Raw genomic sequence first — 21,083 nt, 5'->3', positions numbered from 1 at the left:
CAGTTTTAAGAAGACATAAAACATCCTTCCACTATGAAAAGTATTTCTTAATAAAATGAAGCAAAGATAGGGGAAAATGTTATGTTCCAGACAGTAGAGAAAAGGTGAGCATATATTTTCTTCCAAGTCTCTCTCTCATTTTATAAAAGGATTATCTGAACTATTTGGTTCCATCCCCCACTTTCAGCAGCAGTTTGCTTGACCATCTGCCAATTTTAACTCACTTTCTTCTATAATGACGACATCTGGAATACTGAAAAGCTTCCATCCTAATTTTTACACTAGAAAAAGAATCGGAAGCAGCTGGAAGGGCCACATACTGCTTGGCATTTTGGGAAACAACAGTTTGGAACTCCCCTCCCCCCCCCCAACCCCTTTCTTTTCCTTACTCTTTCCTCTACTACCTTGCCTTTCCTCAGCCTCAAATTCACATAGTGCATTACCTTTGACAAATTATTTATATATACTTTATTGATTTAGCATCACCAATACCCTGAAGTCTCTTCCATATTTTTGACAATTAAAAAATCCCAAGTTTTGTGGGAAATTATTTTTCTTCCTGTTCTTTCAGTTTTACTTTGTATGTTTCTGATTTTGTAGTGTGAATAATAATCAGAAGCTAATGAATATTACTTCAAGCCCCTAACTATGAGAAGTTGTGGGGAGTCCAAATAACCCTTCAAGAAAACCCTTTTTAGTCTGAAATGTAGGAAGGTTGCTGGAAACCAATTCTGCTCAATCTGGCCCACTTGACTTTGTCAGCAGGGGGAAGCAGCTCTGAAAAACTACTCTGTCCTTTGAATCTGCCAGACATGCAAAACTGCCTGGGATTAGATTCAAGTCTGCAAAAACATTTGACAGAATGTGCCCATGTTGTGCATTTTGTAGTTCTAGATAACTGCATATCAAAGGTTAATATAAATATATCATTTTAAAAAGTCTCATTTGAAATACAAGCCTCATACCTCCTGGATGAGATGCATACATTTTGAAGACTGAACTCCATATGCATTGTTGACAATATGAGGAATGTCATAATTAGAACAAATCACAGCCAGTTCTTCCAGTCTACAAACATAAAAGTGCAAATTAGGAAAACACTTATAACCAAACACGAAGTTATGGTATGAGTCAGGCCATTTAAGGACTAATTAATACAAGAAGATCAAAATGGGGGCAAGTGACAGAAAAGGAAACTTCTCCACAATTATATTAGGGTACACTGCAACTGGGAGTATGCCTCCAGGTGGGTAGACAGATACATGCTAGTTCTCCTTGAGCTAGTGTACTAAAAATACCAGTACAGACCTCCGAGCATGGGCAGTGGCACAGACTAGCTGCTCGAGTACAGGCCCACCTGACTTCCTCAGTCCTAACTCAGGTAGTTAACCTGCACTACAAAGTCCACACCGCTATTTTTAGCATACAAGCTCAAGGAGAACTAGCGAGTCTCTGTCCACCGAGGCTGGGAGGCATGCTCTCAGCTGAGAGTAGACATACCTTAGTATTACCATTGTGACCTGACAGTTAAATGGAAAGGTTTTTTTGGTAAACCAACATTCCTAGTTACCTATACCCACTCTCTAACCTTTTGGGTTGGGCTCAAATTTTTCATGCTTAACCTTGATTCCAAAGAACTTTTTAGTAAAAAGCACCCCCGCAAAAAACTATAATTAGAGTTGCAAAAATGGTTTTTTAAAGCATGTTTCAGCTTACTGTATTTTTTTCAATTTATAGCACTAAGCCCCACAAAGGGTTTGACTGAAGTTTCAAAATTTGTGTGGGGAATGAAATGTCTAAAGAGATTGCAAGTAGCACAGGATAGGGAACGTTTCACCTTAGGTTCCCAGTTCAATCTAACCCAGCTGGGTAGTGACTAAAGTTGTTACCCTCTGATAGCTATTGAGTGGCCTATGTTTAATGGGTTGGTAGTCTCAGTACAAACCTTAGTAATCATATTTCAAAAACCACCAGCACCTTTGACATCAATTGGTGCTCATCTGCATGCTAAGCAGAGACCAAGGAGTAACTTGGAATGGAAGTAACTCTGTCCTCTTGACAATACAAGTGGTTCCTCCAGAAGAGGAGAGAAATACTGACAGATCTAGGACGAGAATCATGCACTCCTGCTGCTCATACTATATGTACTCTGTGGGAAGTAGACTTTGGGCTCCCATTACTCCAAGCTGACACTTTTGCCACACCAAATTATTTTGTTTTAGACTTTGTCTGCACATAAATCTAAATTAAGAATGTGTGTTCTGGAACCTGCTGAGAGGTTTGTACAATTTTAAAGCAAATAGCATAGAAAGTCAAATGATGTTGCACATAAATTATTGTATCTTCAGATAACTACAATATAGTAACCAAAGTATGTTGCAGTTGCAGGGTCAGAGGGTGATGCTTAAGGCCCTTAATATAGGCAAGCATGTTCTTAAGACCATTGACTAAAGCGCTTTCCCAAATACGGGCCCCAAAAGAGGACAGCTATACTAGTCTGAATATGCTTGATCCCAGCTAAGTTTAAAGGCACATGAACTTGGTCCTAGTTAGTACCATATCTGGATGGTTGGTATTTCTCTGTTTGGATCTTCTCTACCATCTTCATTTTATTTTACTAGTTACCAATAAATCTTTCCTCTACACTAAGTTGAATCCTGTACTCTTCTTTTTCAAGCAACACTCATTTCAAGATTTGGGCCAATATCTTTGCTTTCATATAATTCAGATAACTTACTAACAAAAGAGATTTTCCTTAGGCTTAATATATAGGTAGCCCTATAATTGCTGACTGCAAAGATCCATGGATCAGCACCTTGCTGGAATTGATTTCTCACAATCCAGATAAACTTTCACTTACCATACAGGCTCAGAGCTGCAATGAGCTCCATGTGGGTGGACCTCTGGACCCCACTAAAGTCTATAAAGCTCTGCATAGATGCAGGAGTTCACCGGGCAGAGCTCACTGAACTTTCCGGGCCTCTTGTATTTTATAAGATCTTCGCTTTTAGTACATTGGAAAAGGGTTCCAATTCTGGCATCTCTCTAAAATCCCTTGATTTCCCCCCCACTTGTGTACATTTCTTATATTTATTTTTGAAAATATTCTCTTTGAAAAGTTAATTTTTCAATTGGATTTTGCACACATGCAAAATCCACAGTGCAAAGAACCAGGGGCCCACGCAGCTCCCACTAGCTTCCAATCTACTGGCTTCTGGCAAGAGGTAACTATTTTCAAACTGTGGGGCACAACTCAATAGAAGGCAAAAATAGTGGGTGGGGGGGTGGCATGTTACCCTGCAAGCCTCCTCCACCCATCACCTCTACGGGACACAAATATACTTGCCCCGGGCACTAAAATCCCTCGTTACGGCTCTGTTCTTTCCAATAAAGAGTGGTAATACTTAGAAAGGGGCACACAATGAATTTAGGCTTAAAAAGACCTTTTAAAAAAATGTTAAATTTCATGTAGCATGACATTTGCTTAAAATTTACATTTCAGCATACTTCTATGACAGAGCATTAAAACAAAAATGTCAGATATTTAAAAACATGCATATAAAAAGGTATCCTACAGGGATCTTGTATGGGATTCACCTTCCTTTTATGAATATGCATCTTGTGGTCTTTGATGGTTGGAAGTATCCTTTTAATAAAAAGCTCAAAACCCTCTATCTGTAGTGTGCTATAAAGCAGCCCCAACTTATATTTTATTTCAGAGTCACAGGGGACAGAACACTACCTTCTCAAAAAAGGAGAGGAGGCAGAGGAGTGAAAGAAATTTACGCTAGTTCAAAAACAGACTAGTTGATTTGGTGGTTTTGATTCAAGCTGGCCAATACATTTTCCAACTCATCTTCAGGTAATGTTCATTGTATTCTGACAGAATTATTCATCCCACTTTCCTTCCAACATGTATAAGTGTTTGGGTTTATTTTTAAATCAATAAAATGTGGGACACTTTTGACTAATGTAGGATAACAGAGTGAAATATTTTTCACTAGCCATTTTTCAACTGTAAGATAGTGTTTCATTTCTAACTTCACAGACATTCAGTTATGAATTTCTAGGTATCAAAGCAATTAAAGCAAATAGATACATATTGATGCAGTAAAGAAAATAACAGCAGTAAGATTATTTTGTTTTGGAATTATACCTAATTTAAGCAATTCTTATGCTGAAGTTAAGGTACTATATTTTCAAAACCTCAACAATATTATTAAAACCTATACTTTAAACAAATTGTACTGTGAACACAAATGAGCCCACAGATATACAACTGTACACTGGCAAAACCCAGTATTTGGGTTTATTATTATCTAATTGCATATGCAGACAGTATTTACGTTCACAAAAGCAGGTTTTCCAAGCAACTATCACTGGTCTCATTTTGAAAATTTGTCCCAACATACTGAGTGCATTTAGCCATAAGAATCCAATTTCTCGTTTCCAGAACAAGAGTTTTCAAAGATTTCATAGTGCGGACCACATCTTAATATAGTGTTTCAAGACCATATTATCTCCCATTCTTGACTGTGTGGTTCATCTCCCTTGTCAGTAATGATTGAATAACATCCCTGTGGCAATTACAGCAATAGCTTGCATGGAAATGTAATATTAGGAAAGAATGTAATGTATGTTAAGCTTATTTTAATGTGATTTAACAGCTGGAAACAGAGTGCCAGCATCACATGATCAGCTAGTAAGTGCTCAAACCAAGAAACCAGAGCAAAATTTTTTTTTTAAATATCCGTCCAGTACATCTACATTTCAGGTTTGCAATGCTGCAGCTATACTAGTATATTTACACTGGTATTTGCACAGTGGACAGACATCCCACCTTGGGCTATCAAAAGTGTCAAATGAGAAAAATTCATCTTTCAGAGTAACAGCCGTGTTAGTCTGTATTCGCAAAAAGAAAAGGAGTACTTGTGGCACCTTAGAGACTAACCAATTTATTTGAGCATGAGCTTTCGTGAGCCGATGAAGTGAGCTGTAGCTCACGAAAGCTCATGGCCAAATAAATTGGTTAGTCTCTAAGGTGCCAAAAATTCATCTGTGATCAGTGAACTAAAGAAGACAGCAGCATAGGGAACTGTAACCAAGAAAAATTTGACCTCTGACTTACCAGGGAAGCTTCTGTTGTATGATTCCACAGAAGACCATTTTTACCCACTTCTGTGGAATCACATGAAAAACTGCTGGCTACAATCACATTTATATCACCAAAAGCAATGAGATTATTATCCTCAGCCAGGTATGAAAAGAAAGATCTGCCCTGTTTCTTGTCCGTCCTTTTCTGCTTCTTCTGGTATGCTTTTTTGCAGAAGGCGCATTGTTTCCATCCTCCTGCTCCCTGAATTCCAGGAGGAAACTGGAAATAAACTTTCACTGTGCTATCTATTTTGCTTCATTAACTATTGGTAGTAGTAATTAAGCAATTTTAGAAAGATGAGCATAAATGTGAAGGTTATTTAAAACTTTGGTAATAGTTACCAAGCATTATGTGAGGATTATTTACCTGTCAGGTACCCTTGGAGCAAAGCAAGATGTAGTAGAATGAACACAGAGAACATTTTCAGCCCCAAGATCCTGGATTTTAGCCTCTACCGCCTTTACGTCCGTGCGCAGCTCATCACCTTCTAATACATTCTCTATCACCACTGGCTCAAAACCTAACCCAGCCAATAAAAATAAGAGTGTGTATTAAGCAGTAATTTTACAGGTCTATATCTTCAGGCTAGATGCATGCTTATTGGCTCTGATTTAATTTCAGATTTTTTTATTTCTACTCACTTATTCTGGTAAGAGACTACTTCAGAGATTCAGAATCATTTAGAACATAAAAGTACATAAATGACAACTTCACTGGTGCCCACTGGAGAGCTTGGGCGTTAGGTAAAAGCTAGTGCTCTTTGCAAGCTGAATCATATAGCAGCAACAGGTTCAAGGAAATCTCCCTTACTGAAGCAGATTAACCCCTTCACTCCCAATTCTGTTTTTAAATATTCAATATGAGGGAGGCAGGTGAAATCAGTCAAAAGGATTTCCCTTTCAAGATTCCAAGGTACATTAAAACAGTACTGCTGGGGAAAAAAATGCTAAAAATACTAATCAAACCGCTTCTAAAAATAAAATCAGTTTGTAGCAAATGCTATAGTTAAGACTGCAACTCAACTTTCATCAAAATCCTGTTTTTACTCATTCTCAACTCTCAAATATTCATCAGAGTTTTGAAATGTCCACATTTGGTCTCATTCTGGAAGTGAAATTTTTGTTTTTGGAAAATCTGAGCCAAATTTGCTAATCCATGTTTGAGTTAAGCAAACACTAAAGAAAAGAATCACATTAAAAAGTGTTAAGACTTCTTTAGATACAAAGACTCAATAAAACAGTTGAACTGCAAACTTTATATGTGGATATTCCTCACTGAAGATCATACCCAAGAGACAGTGCATTTGAAAAAAAAATGTAAACACATCTAAGTCATAAATGGCTAAACTGCTTTTGTGCACATATATTCATTTTTCAGTTAGGCCACTGCTTGAGGAACTATCCAATTGCACAAGTCCATAGTGCCACATGTATGTTTTTTCAGTACATGACAAAATGGCATCATTTAAAACCTATGGAGTTACTGAAAAGATCAATTATGCATGTTAACTATATGAACAGGCCTGCAAACTTAAGGCTCTATTAAAATTCAAAACACTTCTTTGAAAATAATTAGTTTGATACTTAAAATATGGTGTGATTTTGTAGAACCATATATTTTCCTCCACAGTGGATCGAGCAAGTCTAGAAGTTTCACTACTTTTAGCCTCCATACTTTGTGTACCAACTAAAACGTAAAGAAAAAGGCCCCAGTGTTCTGTTTTTTTTTCCCACCATCAGTTTTAACTGAATGGCATGCAAACAGAAAAATTAAAGTAATTTAAACCATCATCCCCAAGCAAAATAAGGATTGAAAAGTAATTTCCTATTATGGAAGGAAGTCATGTGATCCATCTATATCTGGTCACCTCTTTCAGTAGTATTTGTACCCTTTTTTATTTATAAATTTAAATTTCATATATCCCAATTGCCAGTTTTAGCAGTCCATTTCACACACTAATTTCCATCTATGCAAAGAAGTTTGTACTGAACTCCCATCAAGCCTGCTCCTGTTCCCAGTGCAATCAATGGGAATTCCCCTATTGACTTCTAAGGCAGTAGGATTGAGTTGACCAAACTAAATTCTTCAATTTCCAATATAGCATGGCAGCATCATTGTGGGTCTTCCCTCCTTGGATTAACAATATGCCTCAGCTCTGTCATGGAGGAATGAAATTGTGAGTGAGCCCCTGTCCACAAGAACTTGGACTAGACAACCTGAAACCATCATACTGCAATGACTTAGTCACTGTTGACCTAGGCTGGTTTCAGACTGGTGAGGTAGGGGTAAGAGAGACTCTGCATCCCTAAACATTACCAATCCCTAAACATCCAATACTTGCCATTTTTTTTTCTGAGACACTTATTCATTCTTTAATTTGGTGGCATCCATCTTATTTAAATTCAGTCATGCCTCTTCTTACTCTCTTTTCCTAATATAAATCTATTTTTCTTAACCTCTCCTCTGTATATAAGCAGGTATTACACATCTTAAACCACATTCCATATAATTACCTATGTTCAGAGAATGCTATGGCTGCCTAGTTAAATACTCAACTGTTGTCCTCTGCTGAACTATTTCCAGTTCTTTGGTCTCTTGTAATATGGTGCCTGAAGTTGGGCACGACATTCTAGACACATTCCTCACTTTCTTTTTATGCAGAGTGATGATATCTTTCTCTACTCTTACATATCTCCATATTCTATTTGGATTTCTACAGTCGTCTATTTTATTGTTTCCAGACACCAAGTTTATGAATCCAGTACCACTATCAAAAGGATAGTTTTAAACATGTGTAGTTAGAATGCCACATTGCATGGTTAATCCCACCTTCTTCCTCTTACCTGCAGTGATCATAGATTTAAAGCAAGATTTCTGATCTATGCGTGGCCAAATAATATACTTTGCCTTTGGTCTCTTGTGCCGCAGTGTTAAGAAACACAGAGTTAGACTCATGCCAGTTGCCATAGGAACCACAAAGCAATTGGTCACTGTCCGGACACCTGTATATAAAAACAAACGAGGTAGTAGCATAGAATATTTGCTAACTGCCATATCACCCACATAAGAGAAATATTCGTTTCATACCTACCAGCCAGCTTTATAATGTCCAGAACTATTGAATTAGTAAGTTTGTTCAAAAGGCTAGAACCTGCAGCTTTAGGCTGGACAGCAGAAATATCTCCTGACCTCCCAATTCCATGGATTAGCCTGAACAAAAGAGGTTGAAAACTTACATTAAGAATTTTTCAAGCCCTAAAGCAATATTTCCTGTTTTCTGAAGAGCATTTGATTCGATAAACATTGATAAAATGTCTTATCCAATGCAACACCAAAATCAGATAATGAATTACCATACCTTATAATAGTAACATGAAATTGACTATTTCACTCACTTCTGTACAGTAAAGCCATCAAAAACAACATCTTGTTAAACAGAGTAACTGAGAAGGCCTATACTAGTGATTACTTTATCCACCAGGTAGATTTACCGGAAGAAAGGGCTGTGAAATCTGTGTCCCCCAGATCATGCTACAAATGCTAGCACACTTTGCACACACACTGCAGCCATGTTTTTTGAAGAATAAAAAGCAGTATTATACAATGCAAAGTACACCCATGGGATTTTACAGATGCTGTGCCTGATAAACGTTTCACAACAACAGAGCAATGAAGTGGTTTACATATGCTCTGTTAAAAATAAATTTTAAAACATTTATGTTAATATACACTGTGTTTCCCTCCACATTTTGTCTCTACCCACCCGGCATTCTACTACCTCCTCCTTCTCATTCTGTGCAGTCCCATCTTTCTTCACATTCTTGCATCTTTCTGATACCACTCAAATTCCATTTATAAATGTGGAATATTATTTAGCACCTTTCAGGCTTGAAGGATCATATAACTCTTTATGAACTACACACTTACAGAAATAACTTCACCCACTGGTGAAATGCAGCAGCTGCTTAAGAAAGCTCAGCAACAGTATACAACTACTAACAACTTGAATTCCATTTTTGTCTTGGGGACAGCGAGGACTCCAGCCATATACATCCATTCACTGAAGAGTTGATGGACTAGAGGGAACGCAGAACTTTTAGGAGGGTGGTTTTATATCTGAAGTTTTTTTTCCTCCCCCTTTCAGTGTAACTACAGCAATAGTTAATTGGTTTGATAATTGAAAAATTTGCACATAATCCTTACTTTACAATTACAAAAATGCTTTGTTCCCCTGGTCCCCCTTTTCTCAGTCTACATGTTCCCTATCTCTCTTTCCTAGTCTGGGTCTCTAGATGCTGGGCTCACTCTGCCCATTCATTTTGATTTTAATATGGCTGAGAAGGAGAGTGTGCTCTCAAACCACTGCCTGACGCTTCCCCCCACTCTTTTACTTACCTAATTTGCAGGAGAATGGAGTGGGGATGGAATGGAGGACAACTCTTAGAAGAATTCCTTCTCTCTCCCACTACTGAAGCTAGTAGGTATAAGTGGTACATAAGGCGACAGAACTGTCCCAGCCCAGCAACAGTTAAGGAACATCCTCAGCTCTGTCACCTGCAATATGTTCAACTCCTAGTCTACCACATTCCTTTAGAAAAGCTAGGTAGCAGCACTTTTGGAAAGAGAGAGATGCTCCGAAGATGCCCCTGATCCCATAGCTCAATCAAGCCAGAGACTGACTACAGAATTAAGTAGATGGAATGGGAGAAAGAAGACAGAGGTGATGCCTCCAGGTCTGTCCTCCACTAGAACAATTCTTCCTCAAGAAGAATTGCAGGGGCCTTCAAAAACTGCTAGATCCCTATGACCACGCATTAAATTTAAAGAACTGCAATTTAGAACAAGAAGTGAAGGAAAATACCATATTTAGTTGCAATTGCAAAAGGAATTCAGTTCCCTGGTTTTCTCTGGAGGTCTCCCATTATAAAACTGGATGGGCTAAACTGAGCTTAACTTGTGAAAGTCGAATTTACTAGAATACTAGTCTCCGATATGTCCTTGTACCAACATGTCAGAGATGGGGATTTCAGTAAATTTCACTCTGCTGACATTACAGATGACATAACAATAGAATGCAGATAATTGGCATAGGACAGCAACCCAAAACAGCAGATCTAGATAAAGCAATATCTACAGAGTCTCTAAAATTCAATATCCAAAGCGCCCATCAAATCTCAGAAGACTCAGGACTTCAAGCTATTAGAAGCCCTCCCTGTCTCATAGCTCTACCTCCTCTGAATCAATTTTAATGGACTTGGTTTATGGTAATGTCAACTAATCTCTGTCATGAGTTAATAATTACAACAATCAATATTTGGATGCAAGGGATCTTTTCCAATAGGGATAATATTTAGAAGAAAGAAGAAGTTTTGAATAATATACAGATGGGTTAATGCAGTGCTCTATAAACGGAACTTTAAAGGACAAGTAACACAAGTTATTTTTTAACCAGAGAAGTCTCTTCTTTTCCTTCTTGCTTTGTCAGGTGTCCAATTCAAAATTTTGCATCTCTAACACTCACAATTTCCTTAAGAGCAAAGTTGTGAGAACACAGTGAGAGATTTTAACAAAAAAATCTTGTTACAAAACTTTTCAATGATTTGCTAATGGAAAATATGATATCTGAAACTGATGTAATTGTCTGTAATGAAATGTTGTTTTTCAAATGCTTTCAAACTCTGATAACAAGATATTAAAATAAGCAAAACAAACATAATAAAACAGTAGCATTAAAATTACTTGTCAGACTTACCTGTAATGCCGACGGGCAACTAATCCTGATGCCACTCTTCCTTCCCTCTCACCCACACCACAGTTGCTCAGAAAATTGTTGCTATCCATAATGGCAAGTTCATGGAGGAAGAGTTCGATGGTACTTTCATCCCATCCATTTTCAGGACACTTGCCCTTCAGAAGGAATTATAACTATAATAAAAATACTTCCTAGATGTGGATAATTAAAATTGATAAGATTTCTGTAAGTAGATTGTTTTGTTAATTTTGGTATCTTTAGTGCACTGAGCAGATTTAAAGCATTAAAGAAATCTTCTAGTCTCCCCTTCCTAGTACATGAAATTGGAACATTCAGTAATAAAAGCTACATAATAAATTGCTCCTATACTCGATGCAATTTGATATTAATGTTCCCAGAAAGAATACATTTAAGATGTATTTGTCTCCAAGTACAGCATTCTAGGATGCATAAACAGAAGCAGCAAAGAGCATTTAGGAAGTTTCTTGCTTGGATCCAGAGTGACCTAGACAAATTAGAGGACTGATCTAAAAGAAATCTGATGAGGTTCAACAAGGACAAGTGAAGAGTCCTGCACTCAAGACAGAAAAATCCCATGCACTCCTACAGGCTGGGGACCAACTGGCTAAGCAGTTCTGCAGAAAATGACCTGGGGATTACAGTGGATGAGAAGCTGGATATGAGTCAACAGTGTTCCCTTGTTGCCAAGAAGGCTAAAGGCATATTGGGCTGCATTAGTAGGAGCACTGCCAGCAGATTGAGGGAAGTGATTATTCCCCTCTATTCAGCACTGATGAGGCCACATCTGGAGTACTGCATCCAGTTTGGGGCCCCCATTACATAAAGGATGTGGACAAATTGCAGAGAGTCCAGTGGAGGGCAACAAAAATGATTAGGGGGCTGGGGCACATGATTTATGAAGAGAGGCTGAGGGAACTGGTCTTATTTAATCTGCAGAAATGAAGAGTGAGGTGGGATTTGACAGCAGCCTTCAACTACCTGAAGGGGGGTTCCAAAGAGGATGGAGCTAGGTTGTTCCTGGTTGTGTCAGATGACAGAACAAGGAGCAATTGTCTCAAGTTGCAGTGGTGGAGGTTTAGGTTGGATGTTAGGAAAAACTATTTCACTAGGAGGGTGAACCACTGGAATGGATTATCTAGGGAAGTGCTGAAATCTCCATCCTTAGAGGTTTTTAAGGCCCAACTTGACAAAGCCCTGGCTGGGATGATTTAGTTGGGGTTGGTTCTGCTTTGAGCAGAGGTTTGGACTAGATGACCTCCTGAGGTCTCTTCCAACTCTAATCTTCTATGATTCTGAGATTCACCTTATGAAGGATATACAGGATATTTGATATACTACATGCAGCTTTAGTCCATTAGGAGTATAACACTGAACAAGAGACATGGAGAAAATAAAGTAAAAGACAATTAGGATAACAGAAGAAAGAATACTAATAATCAAAGAAAGTTAAAAAGTAATTTCAGGTATTACACATTTTCCTACTTATTTTTTCCTCTTCTTTGTTACTGTTTTTTAAAAAAAAAAAACCCACTAAAGCAAGAGAAACTGACTACTTATGCAGGGGAAACAGTGAGACTGACCAAACAAAGACTGCGGCCAACTGTTCTTTGCATTCCTTTGTGTAGTATACTCACTTTTTGTAACGTGCTTAGATCAGGTTGCACCGCAACCCCTTTCTGACAACAAAAATTGCTACATGACCCCGGGAGCCCCACACACCAGCCAAGGCTGAAGACCAAGGGCTCTGGCTTTAGGTGGTGGGGCTTAGGCTTCGGCCATGGGCCCCAGTAAGTCTAACATCAGCCCTGGCAAAGGGGTCACGACCCACTTTGGGGTCGCGACTCACAGTTTGAGAACCCCTAGCTTAGATGAAAAGCACTCTGAAAACACAAAGCATTACTACACAGCAACAAATAGCTATGCAACACCTGTTCTCTTCTTCTTTCTGTATGTTTTTAAACACTAAAAAAAGAGACTATCTTCTGCTAGTCTCCTTCAATAATCTTAGTTATTTGTCACAACAACAGGAAAAAATGTAGACAAATGATAGTGTCCATTTAAATGGTCAGAAAATTAGGTCTGAACACACAAGAAGAGAGTAAGGGAGGCACCACAATATTCCACATTAATAACCGGGAGACTCACTTCTAATTACTAATTTCAGAATATTATAGAACAAAAATAAAAATCAAGGGTAATGAATCACAACACACACTTACTTCTGCGCTGCTGCTGGCAGGGCACTACCTTCAGAGCTGGGTGCCTGGCCAACAGCTGCCTAGGTCTGAAAGCAATTCAGAAGTAAGGGGGGCAATACCACAACCCACTCCTAAGATAACCTTGTGATCCACTGCAAGTCCCTTTTGGGAAGGGCCCCCAATTTTAGAAAAGTTGGTCTTCCCTGTGAAATCTGTATAATGCAGGGTAAAAGCACACAGAAGACCAGATTTAATGGTCCATGACATGTTTTTTGTGGCCATAATTTGGTAGGGCCCTACTTATACTGCTACACACACAGCAATCACTGCAAGATTCATTTGGGGCTGCAAAAGAGCAAGGCCAGGAAGAGAACACTACAGCAAAACATACTACTCTGACTCACTATTAAAATGTTCTTTCAAAGTCTCTCTGAGTCATATAGCTCCATGTTGAGCAATTCTTATAGCCCTTGTAGCTAGCTGTTCCTTTTCAGCAGACAGCCGCTTCAGTCCCGCCCTCCACCCCGGTGGAAACTTTCCCCACTTTCTTTTACAGCTATTATACAGGACACAGCAGGCATTCAGCTATTTTTCCCCCTAAGGCCCAAACTTATAAGTAAACAATGCCAGTGACACTTCAAACAACCAAAGGCACATTTAACTGTCATTCTGCACCTGCTGATCCTGTAGTTGAAGCGCTTCTTGATGCTGTCGAGGTGGTCAGTGAATAACTTCATGAGCCATGGGAGCAAGGCATAGGCTGGGTCACCCAGGATCACTATTGGCATTTCAACATTCCCAATGGTAATTGCTGGTTGGGAAAGAAAGTCCCTGCACCTTTCTGAACAATCCTGTGTTCTTAAAGATGTGCGTGTCATGCACCTTCTCTGACCAGCCCACACTGATGTCAGTAAAGCATCCCCAGTGATGTAGCCCTCTGTCAATGTACTGTGGCAAGGTGGTCTGGTGCTAAAATAGGAATATGCATGCCATCTATCGCCTCACCACAGTTCAGTGGCCCCACTGCTCCAAAAGCATCCATCATGTTCTGCACATTACCGAGAGTCAGTCATGCATACCAAGAGATGATTAATGGCCCTGCACACTTGCTTGACAACAGCCTGTGGTGGATTTCCCAACTCCAAATTAATTTCTGACTACCTGGTAGCAATCTGGCATTGCAAATTTCCACAGTGCAATCGTCATTCACTTCTCAACTGTCAGTGCAGCTCTCATTTTGGGGTCCCTGCACTGGAAGGCTAGAGAGAGCTCTGCACACAGATCCAGGAACGTGGCCTTGCGCATCTAAAAGTTCTGCAGCCCCTGCTCTTCATGCCATACCTCCATAACGATGCGATCCTACCAGTCAATGCTTGTTTCTCAGGCCCAGAACCAACACTCCACCATCTCCAACTGCTCCATGAATGCCACCCGCAATCCTGAATTGGTTCTTACTATGTCCCACAGCAATCTAGCCTCCAAGGAATCATCACATTCCCTGTGGCTCCTCTGACAGCTCTGTAAATACTGCAGGATCACATGCCCTGTGCTTGCCATGCTCATGACAAAAGTACAGAGCTGTGCAGACTCCATGCTTCTGTCATAGATGGCGGACAGTGAGGAGGGACACATGGGTTTGTGGAATTTTGAAAAGAAGGCATGAAAATTATGGGATGCAGATGAAATTATGGAATGGAGAACAATGCATTATGGGAAGTTGACCCCATGCTCCTAGTCACCCCTGCGTGACTTGTTTTGGTCCTATCAGGCATTGCAAGAACTTCCCAAAAGATCCTGCACTGGATGGTGGCGAGTTGCACAGTGGGATATTTACCCATAGTACATTGCACTCTATATCAATACAAGAGCTCCTGATGAGAATACACACTGCTGACACAAGGAGCCAAGCATGCGCACACAAGCAATGTAATAACTTCAGTGGCTTTATACCGTTGTAACTTATGTTGACATAATTTCGTAGTATAGACATGGCCTAAGTGCTAAAAGCAGAGATTTTATGGTTACAGTCTACCAAATGTAAACTGACAAAGTGCTACTTTCCTCAGGGATTGTCAGTCCCTGATTAACTCCATCCAGAAAAGGATGCCTTATTTCTTAACCCAGGTCTGTAAACAAGCCCTTTAATCTCCAGACAGAGTACACCTGTGAGGCTCAAAACTTTACCAAGCAGCACAAGAATTAAATTAAAGGACTCTGGTCAGTTTCACAATTGACACTCAGAAACCTATGGGCAACACTGAAACCATCACAAACCATGTTAGTGTCAGGCTGCTGCTTGTGAAAGCCATAAGCAGCAAGAAGGTCACAGGAGTTATTCACAATAGAGTAATGAGAAGGGACTTGAGAAACATTACTCCTACTGCATTTTTAGGTCTATCTCAGGCCCCCTTCTCAATGGCAGCAAGAAAGCTCAGAAGTGGGAGAAGGGTAGAGTTTTGAAGACCCAACCCTTACAGCCACTGTGAGCGTTCTGAAAGGGTGGAGAGAAAGCTCCTTCTCACTTCCAAGAGTTAGGGGGTAGGGCATTTCAAATTTATCAGACCCATTCTAAGAAGCGGTTAACCTGAAATAGGAGCCCTCAAGTAGGACCTAGGAACAACAAACCAGTAAAAGTCTGAGCAGCAGATAGAGGCTATGCTTTTCACAGGGCACTGGCTCTAGACCCTGCCTGTTGCCCCTCATTTGTCTTTTGTACCTCTTGCTTGTAAGCATCTAATACTTTTTTTCAAGTGGTCACAGTAGAGTTTGCAAAAATAATGAAGTAAATCTACACTAGAAACGCTAAAGTGGAACAGCTGCAAACTGTAGTGGAGAGACTTAGGTCACATCTACACTACAAAATTACGTCAACCTGTTATTAAATCTTTTGTGCATGTGCCCATGTGCTTCTTGTGTTGGTAGTGCGTGTCCTCACCAGAAGCACGTTTATTGATAATATTGTCAGTGTAGGGCATTTTGGGACAGCATTTGGAGGCCAGTAACAGTTGATGTATGCAAGGCAGTGTCTACTCTAACACTAAATTGACCTAATTACATGTGACTCTATGCCGCTCACGGAGGTGGTGTAACGAAGTCAGCGTAGAGAGGCACTTACATCAGCAGGAGCCAAATTTAAGTGAAGATACTTCCACAGCTAGGTCAACACAAGGCATCTCAACCTAACCGTGCAGCATAGCCTAGGCCTTACTACAGAAACGGACAAGCTTCTTCGACTGCTGTAATTAATTTACCTCTCTGAGAGGAATTCTTCGGTCGACCTACCAGTGTCTACACTGGGACTCAGGTTGGTTTAACTAGGTGTCTTTGACTCTGGGGAGTGAATTTTTCACACCCTGAGCGATGTAGCTAGATCAACTTTGTAGTGTAGATGAGTCCCTGGTAATATGTGGGCCCCAGCAAAGCACTCTGCTAGGAAGCAGGAAGACAGAAACCTCTAACTTGCTTGGAGTCCATACCAGCAAAGCCCAAGATCCACAATGCTGGAGCCAGACAAGGTGCTGCATGGCTATTCTGGGGGGATATATCAATGCTTCCAGCATGCATCTCTGCAGAAGATCTGACTAGATGAATATAATGGTTCCTTCTAACCACAAAAATCAATGCATCTTCCCTGAGGCCCTCCATGTGCTTTCAAAGTGTGTGCCCTACACAAAGAAAGAGGTGAAAGGCACCAAGTGCAATGACAAGGTTTCTCCTATTTCCCAGTCCATCTGCGTCCACCCATCCTCTGGAGTTACACTTGGCTTGTAAGCTCTTTGGGGCAAGGGCCAGGAGCTTGTTCTGTGTTTGTACAGCCTTAACACAACCCAAAGGCTGGGCTCCTGTGCGCTAGGGGGCAGACAAATCATAACCAGACTAAAAAAAAAGGAGGACTTGTGGCGCTTTAGAGATTAACACATTTATTTGAGCATAAGCTTTTGTGAGCTACAGCTCACTTCATCGGATACATCTGATGAAGTGAGCTGTAGCTGACAAAAGCTTATGCTCAAATAAATGTGTTAGTCTCTAAGGTGCCACAAGTCCGCCTTTTCTTTTTGCGGATCCAGATTAACACGGCTGCTACTCCATAAACAGGGAAGGACACAGCAGTGCCACACGCGCTCTTGCCCTAAAGGGCGCACAGAAGGGGGAGGGGGCAGGGAGCCTTTACTGGGGATCCTCCCAACTCCGGCCAGGTGCCTCAGGCTGAGGGTAGGGACGGGGGGCTCAGAGCCACCGCTCTAATCAGTGCGCACGAGGGACGGAGGGAGGGAGGGTGCGCGCTGCGCAACAGCTGGGGGCTGGGCGCACGCTGACGGAGCAGCGGGGTAGGAACGACCGTTACCTGCTCCAGCAACACCCGCAGGCACAGCTCATGCGCGCGCCGGCCCTGCGCCCCCTGCCGCACGTAGGCCGCGTTCACCAGCCTCTCACTAGCGCCGAAATTCTCAACGTTCATGTCGGAAGTAGTGGGCGGAGAACCTGACAAACACGCTCAGATTCCAGACGCTCCTGCCGCCTCAGCGCAGGCGCAACCCCGTAGAACGAAGGGCCGTGACACCACGTGAGGTGACACGCTCAACTCCGAGGCAGTAATCAAAAGCCTGTCCGCATGCGCGTGGAGAACGCGTCACGCCGCGCCCCCTGGGGGTGGGATGCGGTGCGGCGCCTTTTTCCTGGCGCGCGGAGTGTTCTACGCCCATGCCTCGCGGGGGCGCTGCTGCCTCCTCAGCCTGCCTGCAGCCACCAACGGCCGCAGCCCGCAGAGTGGAGCCGACTGCAGCCAGGTGTCTCCATGCGGAGGTGAGGCGGCCTCCGCAGCACGCGGAGACCCTGGGCTCCGCACGCCGTGCCCTGGCCTGAGTTCAGCCGGACTGGCCAAGCGCACGCTGCCGCGGAGCTCACGGGTCTCAGGCCCGTGGATGTACCAACGTCCAGTAAAGATGGGCTCGGAAAGGTCCAGTTCTGCCCTCACAGGCCGGCCCGACCAGCCTGCGAATAACTCAGGCAGCGCCCTTAGGACGTGGGCTTAGTTTAGGCCTGAATAGCAGGGGCGTGCTGGGCTGTCCTGGAGCTTACTGTGGAATTGCCGTTTTGTTAAAGCCTACCCAGGCCTGAACATGTTAGAGAGGTGAAAGGTTTTGGTAACTTTGAAAAACCCTTTTTCTATACAAAGGAGGAAAAGCAGGATACTGTATTCCTGCAGGGACTAGAAATAAACCTAGGTCTTGAGGCTGCTCACACTCCCATAGGTGCTTAACTTAAAGTTTATGATTAGTCCCCCTTTGTGGTTAATAGGATTTCTTAAAGTTAAAAGCATGCATGTCAGGCTGCTGTATGCAGTTCTTCCACCATTATAATTATTGTGGTTAGGGATGTGCTTGTTTACTAAAATAGTTACACTAGTACAACCCTTAGTGTGGACACAATTCAAGGTGCCTTATACTAATGTAGTTGTTCCCATAAGGGAATGGGAATAAACTGAACCACTATAAGCATCTTTATACTGGTATAATTACATCTATAATAAGAGTGTTTTGCAGCTTTAGCTATACTGGTATAATTAATGCAGTACAACTTTTGTGCGTAGACAAGTCATAATTGGGTTATTGAACCCCTGTGGAAGTTTGTACCCGTTTCACCACATTAACTGCTAATGCCTTTCTACAGCATTTCCAAAGTCAGTTATGTCCTTGAGACAGAAAAACTTAATGGAGAATAAAATAAATATTTAGTTGGTTTTTGTTTTGTTTTTTTTAAACAGAAAACTAAACTGGTTTCGTTCATGGAGAAAGCTGCCTAGCTATCTCAAATCCTTACACAGGAGCCTTATATTTAAGTAATTAAATCACTTGAAACAGCATGATTTCACTCAAAACCTCTGCTAGAAGATCCCACATTCACTAAGGCTTTGCCTATGCTAGAAAGGGTTATACTGGAACAGCTATACCAGCAAACCTTCTTAGTTTATGCTGGCAAAAGAGTGTTTTTGCTGGTATCAGAGGAACAGCCGTGTTAGTCTGTATTCGCAAAAAGAAAAGGAGTACTTGTGGCACCTTAGAGACTAACCAATTTATTTGAGCATGAGCTTTCGTGAGCTACAGCTCACTTCATCAGATGCTGCAGTTTCCACGGTAAACATCTGATGAAGTGAGCTGTAGCTCACGAAAGCTCATGCTCAAATAAATTGGTTAGTCTCTAAGGTGCCACAAGTACTCCTTTTCTTTTTGCTGGTATAGTTTGTGACTCCCCGCCTGCCCGGCCCCCAGACATAACTATGCCAGCAAAACTTTTAAGTGCAGACCAGGCCCAGAACTCCCATTTCAGGACATTGCCAAGCAATTTACAGTATTAAATTATTTTATTGAAACCTCTTCTTAATGCACTCTAAAAACACCCAGAACTAGAGACAGACGCACCTCTACAGTTCTATGAGCCCACCTGAAATACTTTAGATGTGTAAAGTATGTACAAAGGCTTTGATCCAGCAACAGCAACATATGCTTATCTTTACTTATGAGTTGAAATTTGTGGGATTGCTCACATACTTGGAAGTTAGGCATGTGTGTAAGTATTAGCAGGATTGGGGCCACAGTTTATACACAAAAGATTGCGTTTTGCATACTTCTGTGTGTTGCTTTAAATTTTTTATTATGAAACACCAGACGGCAACACAATAGATTTTACACTCTGATTTCATCTGTGGGTACCTTGTAGATAGTTTTATATTTGGACTACACAAGACTTCTTAATGCATTAAACATAAATTTTTAAGTATTTCAAGTATTGAATTGAAATGTATTTGTTTTATTAAATAACTGATACAATATATTTAATGTCCTATAAGTATTTACTCTTTTATAGGTCTTCCTTTTAGCTTTTTAATAAATTTCTCTGGCATCTGTATTAAAAGACCATCTTATTTAAACAACCACGTTTTTACATTCTCCTGAGTGGTTCATTATTATGTGGTATATCTTGTCTGCAAAGTAAATTTAAATCTAAAACTAGACACAAACAATGCATTGAAGCAATGTTTAGGTTGAAGAAGCAAGCAGAAATTAGGTTAAAACTGCTAGAGTAACTTTTATTCAGCCCAGTTTTGTTTAGGTGTTTAGTATCACTTCCATAACTGGTCAGTTTAGTCACAGTGAAGCTTATTAATCAGATGTAGCCATTTTTCAGTTTGACACTCAAGCAGATACTTTTTTTAAAAAATGGTTAACTATTTGAAATAACAATTTAGTATGAAAATATTTCAAGCTGTGGATTGCTTGTCAATTCTTTACTGTTTTGAATATTTGACATGTGGAATTCCGTTAGAGATGTTTTTGTTTCTTGCCTGCATTTTATAAGCAGGAGGAGTGCCTGAACAATTCATTCTGTCAGGCTGAGGTTGGAAGGACTAAAAGAGAGGAATTAGTAGAACTGGAATTTTAGGAGCAATGTATTCTGTCTCCACAAAATCTTTTCTAGTTTAGAATGTTTGGTTATTTGTTTTTATACATAAGAAATAAAGGACTGACTGAGACTTTTTTTAAAGTAAGCTTGTCGGATAGGTCCCTGAGTTCATACTTCTGATGTTTAGTTTTGAGCAAATATAACTGGCCCCTTAAAACTTACTTTTGGAGTCTTATCTGGTTCTTCCACTTCAGTTTTATGTTTAGATGGCTAAATAACATGGGAAACATACATAGTGACCTCACTTACCGTACTGAACATAGCTTTAATCGATTTGATTACATCATCAACAAGCCTCACAAGTTGTTAATGTTAAACTTATTTGAATAATTGTTGGCTCACACTTTACTGTTAATAGATTACTTGTGGCACCTTAGAGACTAACAAATTTATTTGAGCATAAGCTTTCGTGAGCTACAGCTCACTTCATCGGATGCATTTAGTCTCTAAGGTGCCACAAGTACTCCTTTTCTTTTTGCGGATACAGACTAACACG

The 21,083-nt window shown here is 40.6% G+C and overlaps 2 protein-coding genes across 3 annotated transcripts in view; one reads left to right on the top strand and one right to left on the bottom strand.

Annotated features, from left to right (window-relative positions):
- SEPSECS (Sep (O-phosphoserine) tRNA:Sec (selenocysteine) tRNA synthase) overlaps positions 1-21,083 on the bottom strand; it is a 50,336-nt gene that overhangs the window by 27,286 nt on the left and 1,967 nt on the right. Inside the window, exons 1-6 of one of the 2 annotated variants that reach the window (XM_048848696.2) lie at positions 17,472-17,685; positions 10,908-11,062; positions 8,247-8,365; positions 7,999-8,157; positions 5,522-5,675; positions 966-1,068 (exon numbers count right to left, since the gene is read on the bottom strand). In XM_048848696.2, coding sequence (XP_048704653.1) covers positions 966-1,068; positions 5,522-5,675; positions 7,999-8,157; positions 8,247-8,365; positions 10,908-11,062; positions 17,472-17,585 — 804 coding nt within the window. In that variant the 5' untranslated portion in view covers positions 17,586-17,685. Of the gene's footprint in view, positions 1-965; positions 1,069-5,521; positions 5,676-7,998; positions 8,158-8,246; positions 8,366-10,907; positions 11,063-17,471; positions 17,686-21,083 lie in introns of those variants that run through there. The other variant, XM_048848695.2, reaches the window with a different exon arrangement.
- PI4K2B (phosphatidylinositol 4-kinase type 2 beta) overlaps positions 17,767-21,083 on the top strand; it is a 40,461-nt gene continuing 37,144 nt past the window's right edge. The window contains exon 1 of the mRNA XM_048848698.2: positions 17,767-17,929. Coding sequence (XP_048704655.1) covers positions 17,782-17,929 — 148 coding nt within the window. The 5' untranslated portion in view covers positions 17,767-17,781. The remainder of the gene's footprint in view (positions 17,930-21,083) is intronic.

Source organism: Caretta caretta, chromosome 4 (assembly GCF_965140235.1).
Source record: "Caretta caretta isolate rCarCar2 chromosome 4, rCarCar1.hap1, whole genome shotgun sequence".
NCBI lineage: Eukaryota > Metazoa > Chordata > Testudines > Cheloniidae > Caretta > Caretta caretta.
The sequence above is the reverse complement of the archived record's forward strand: the minus strand, read 5'-3'. Positions and strand labels throughout refer to the sequence as shown.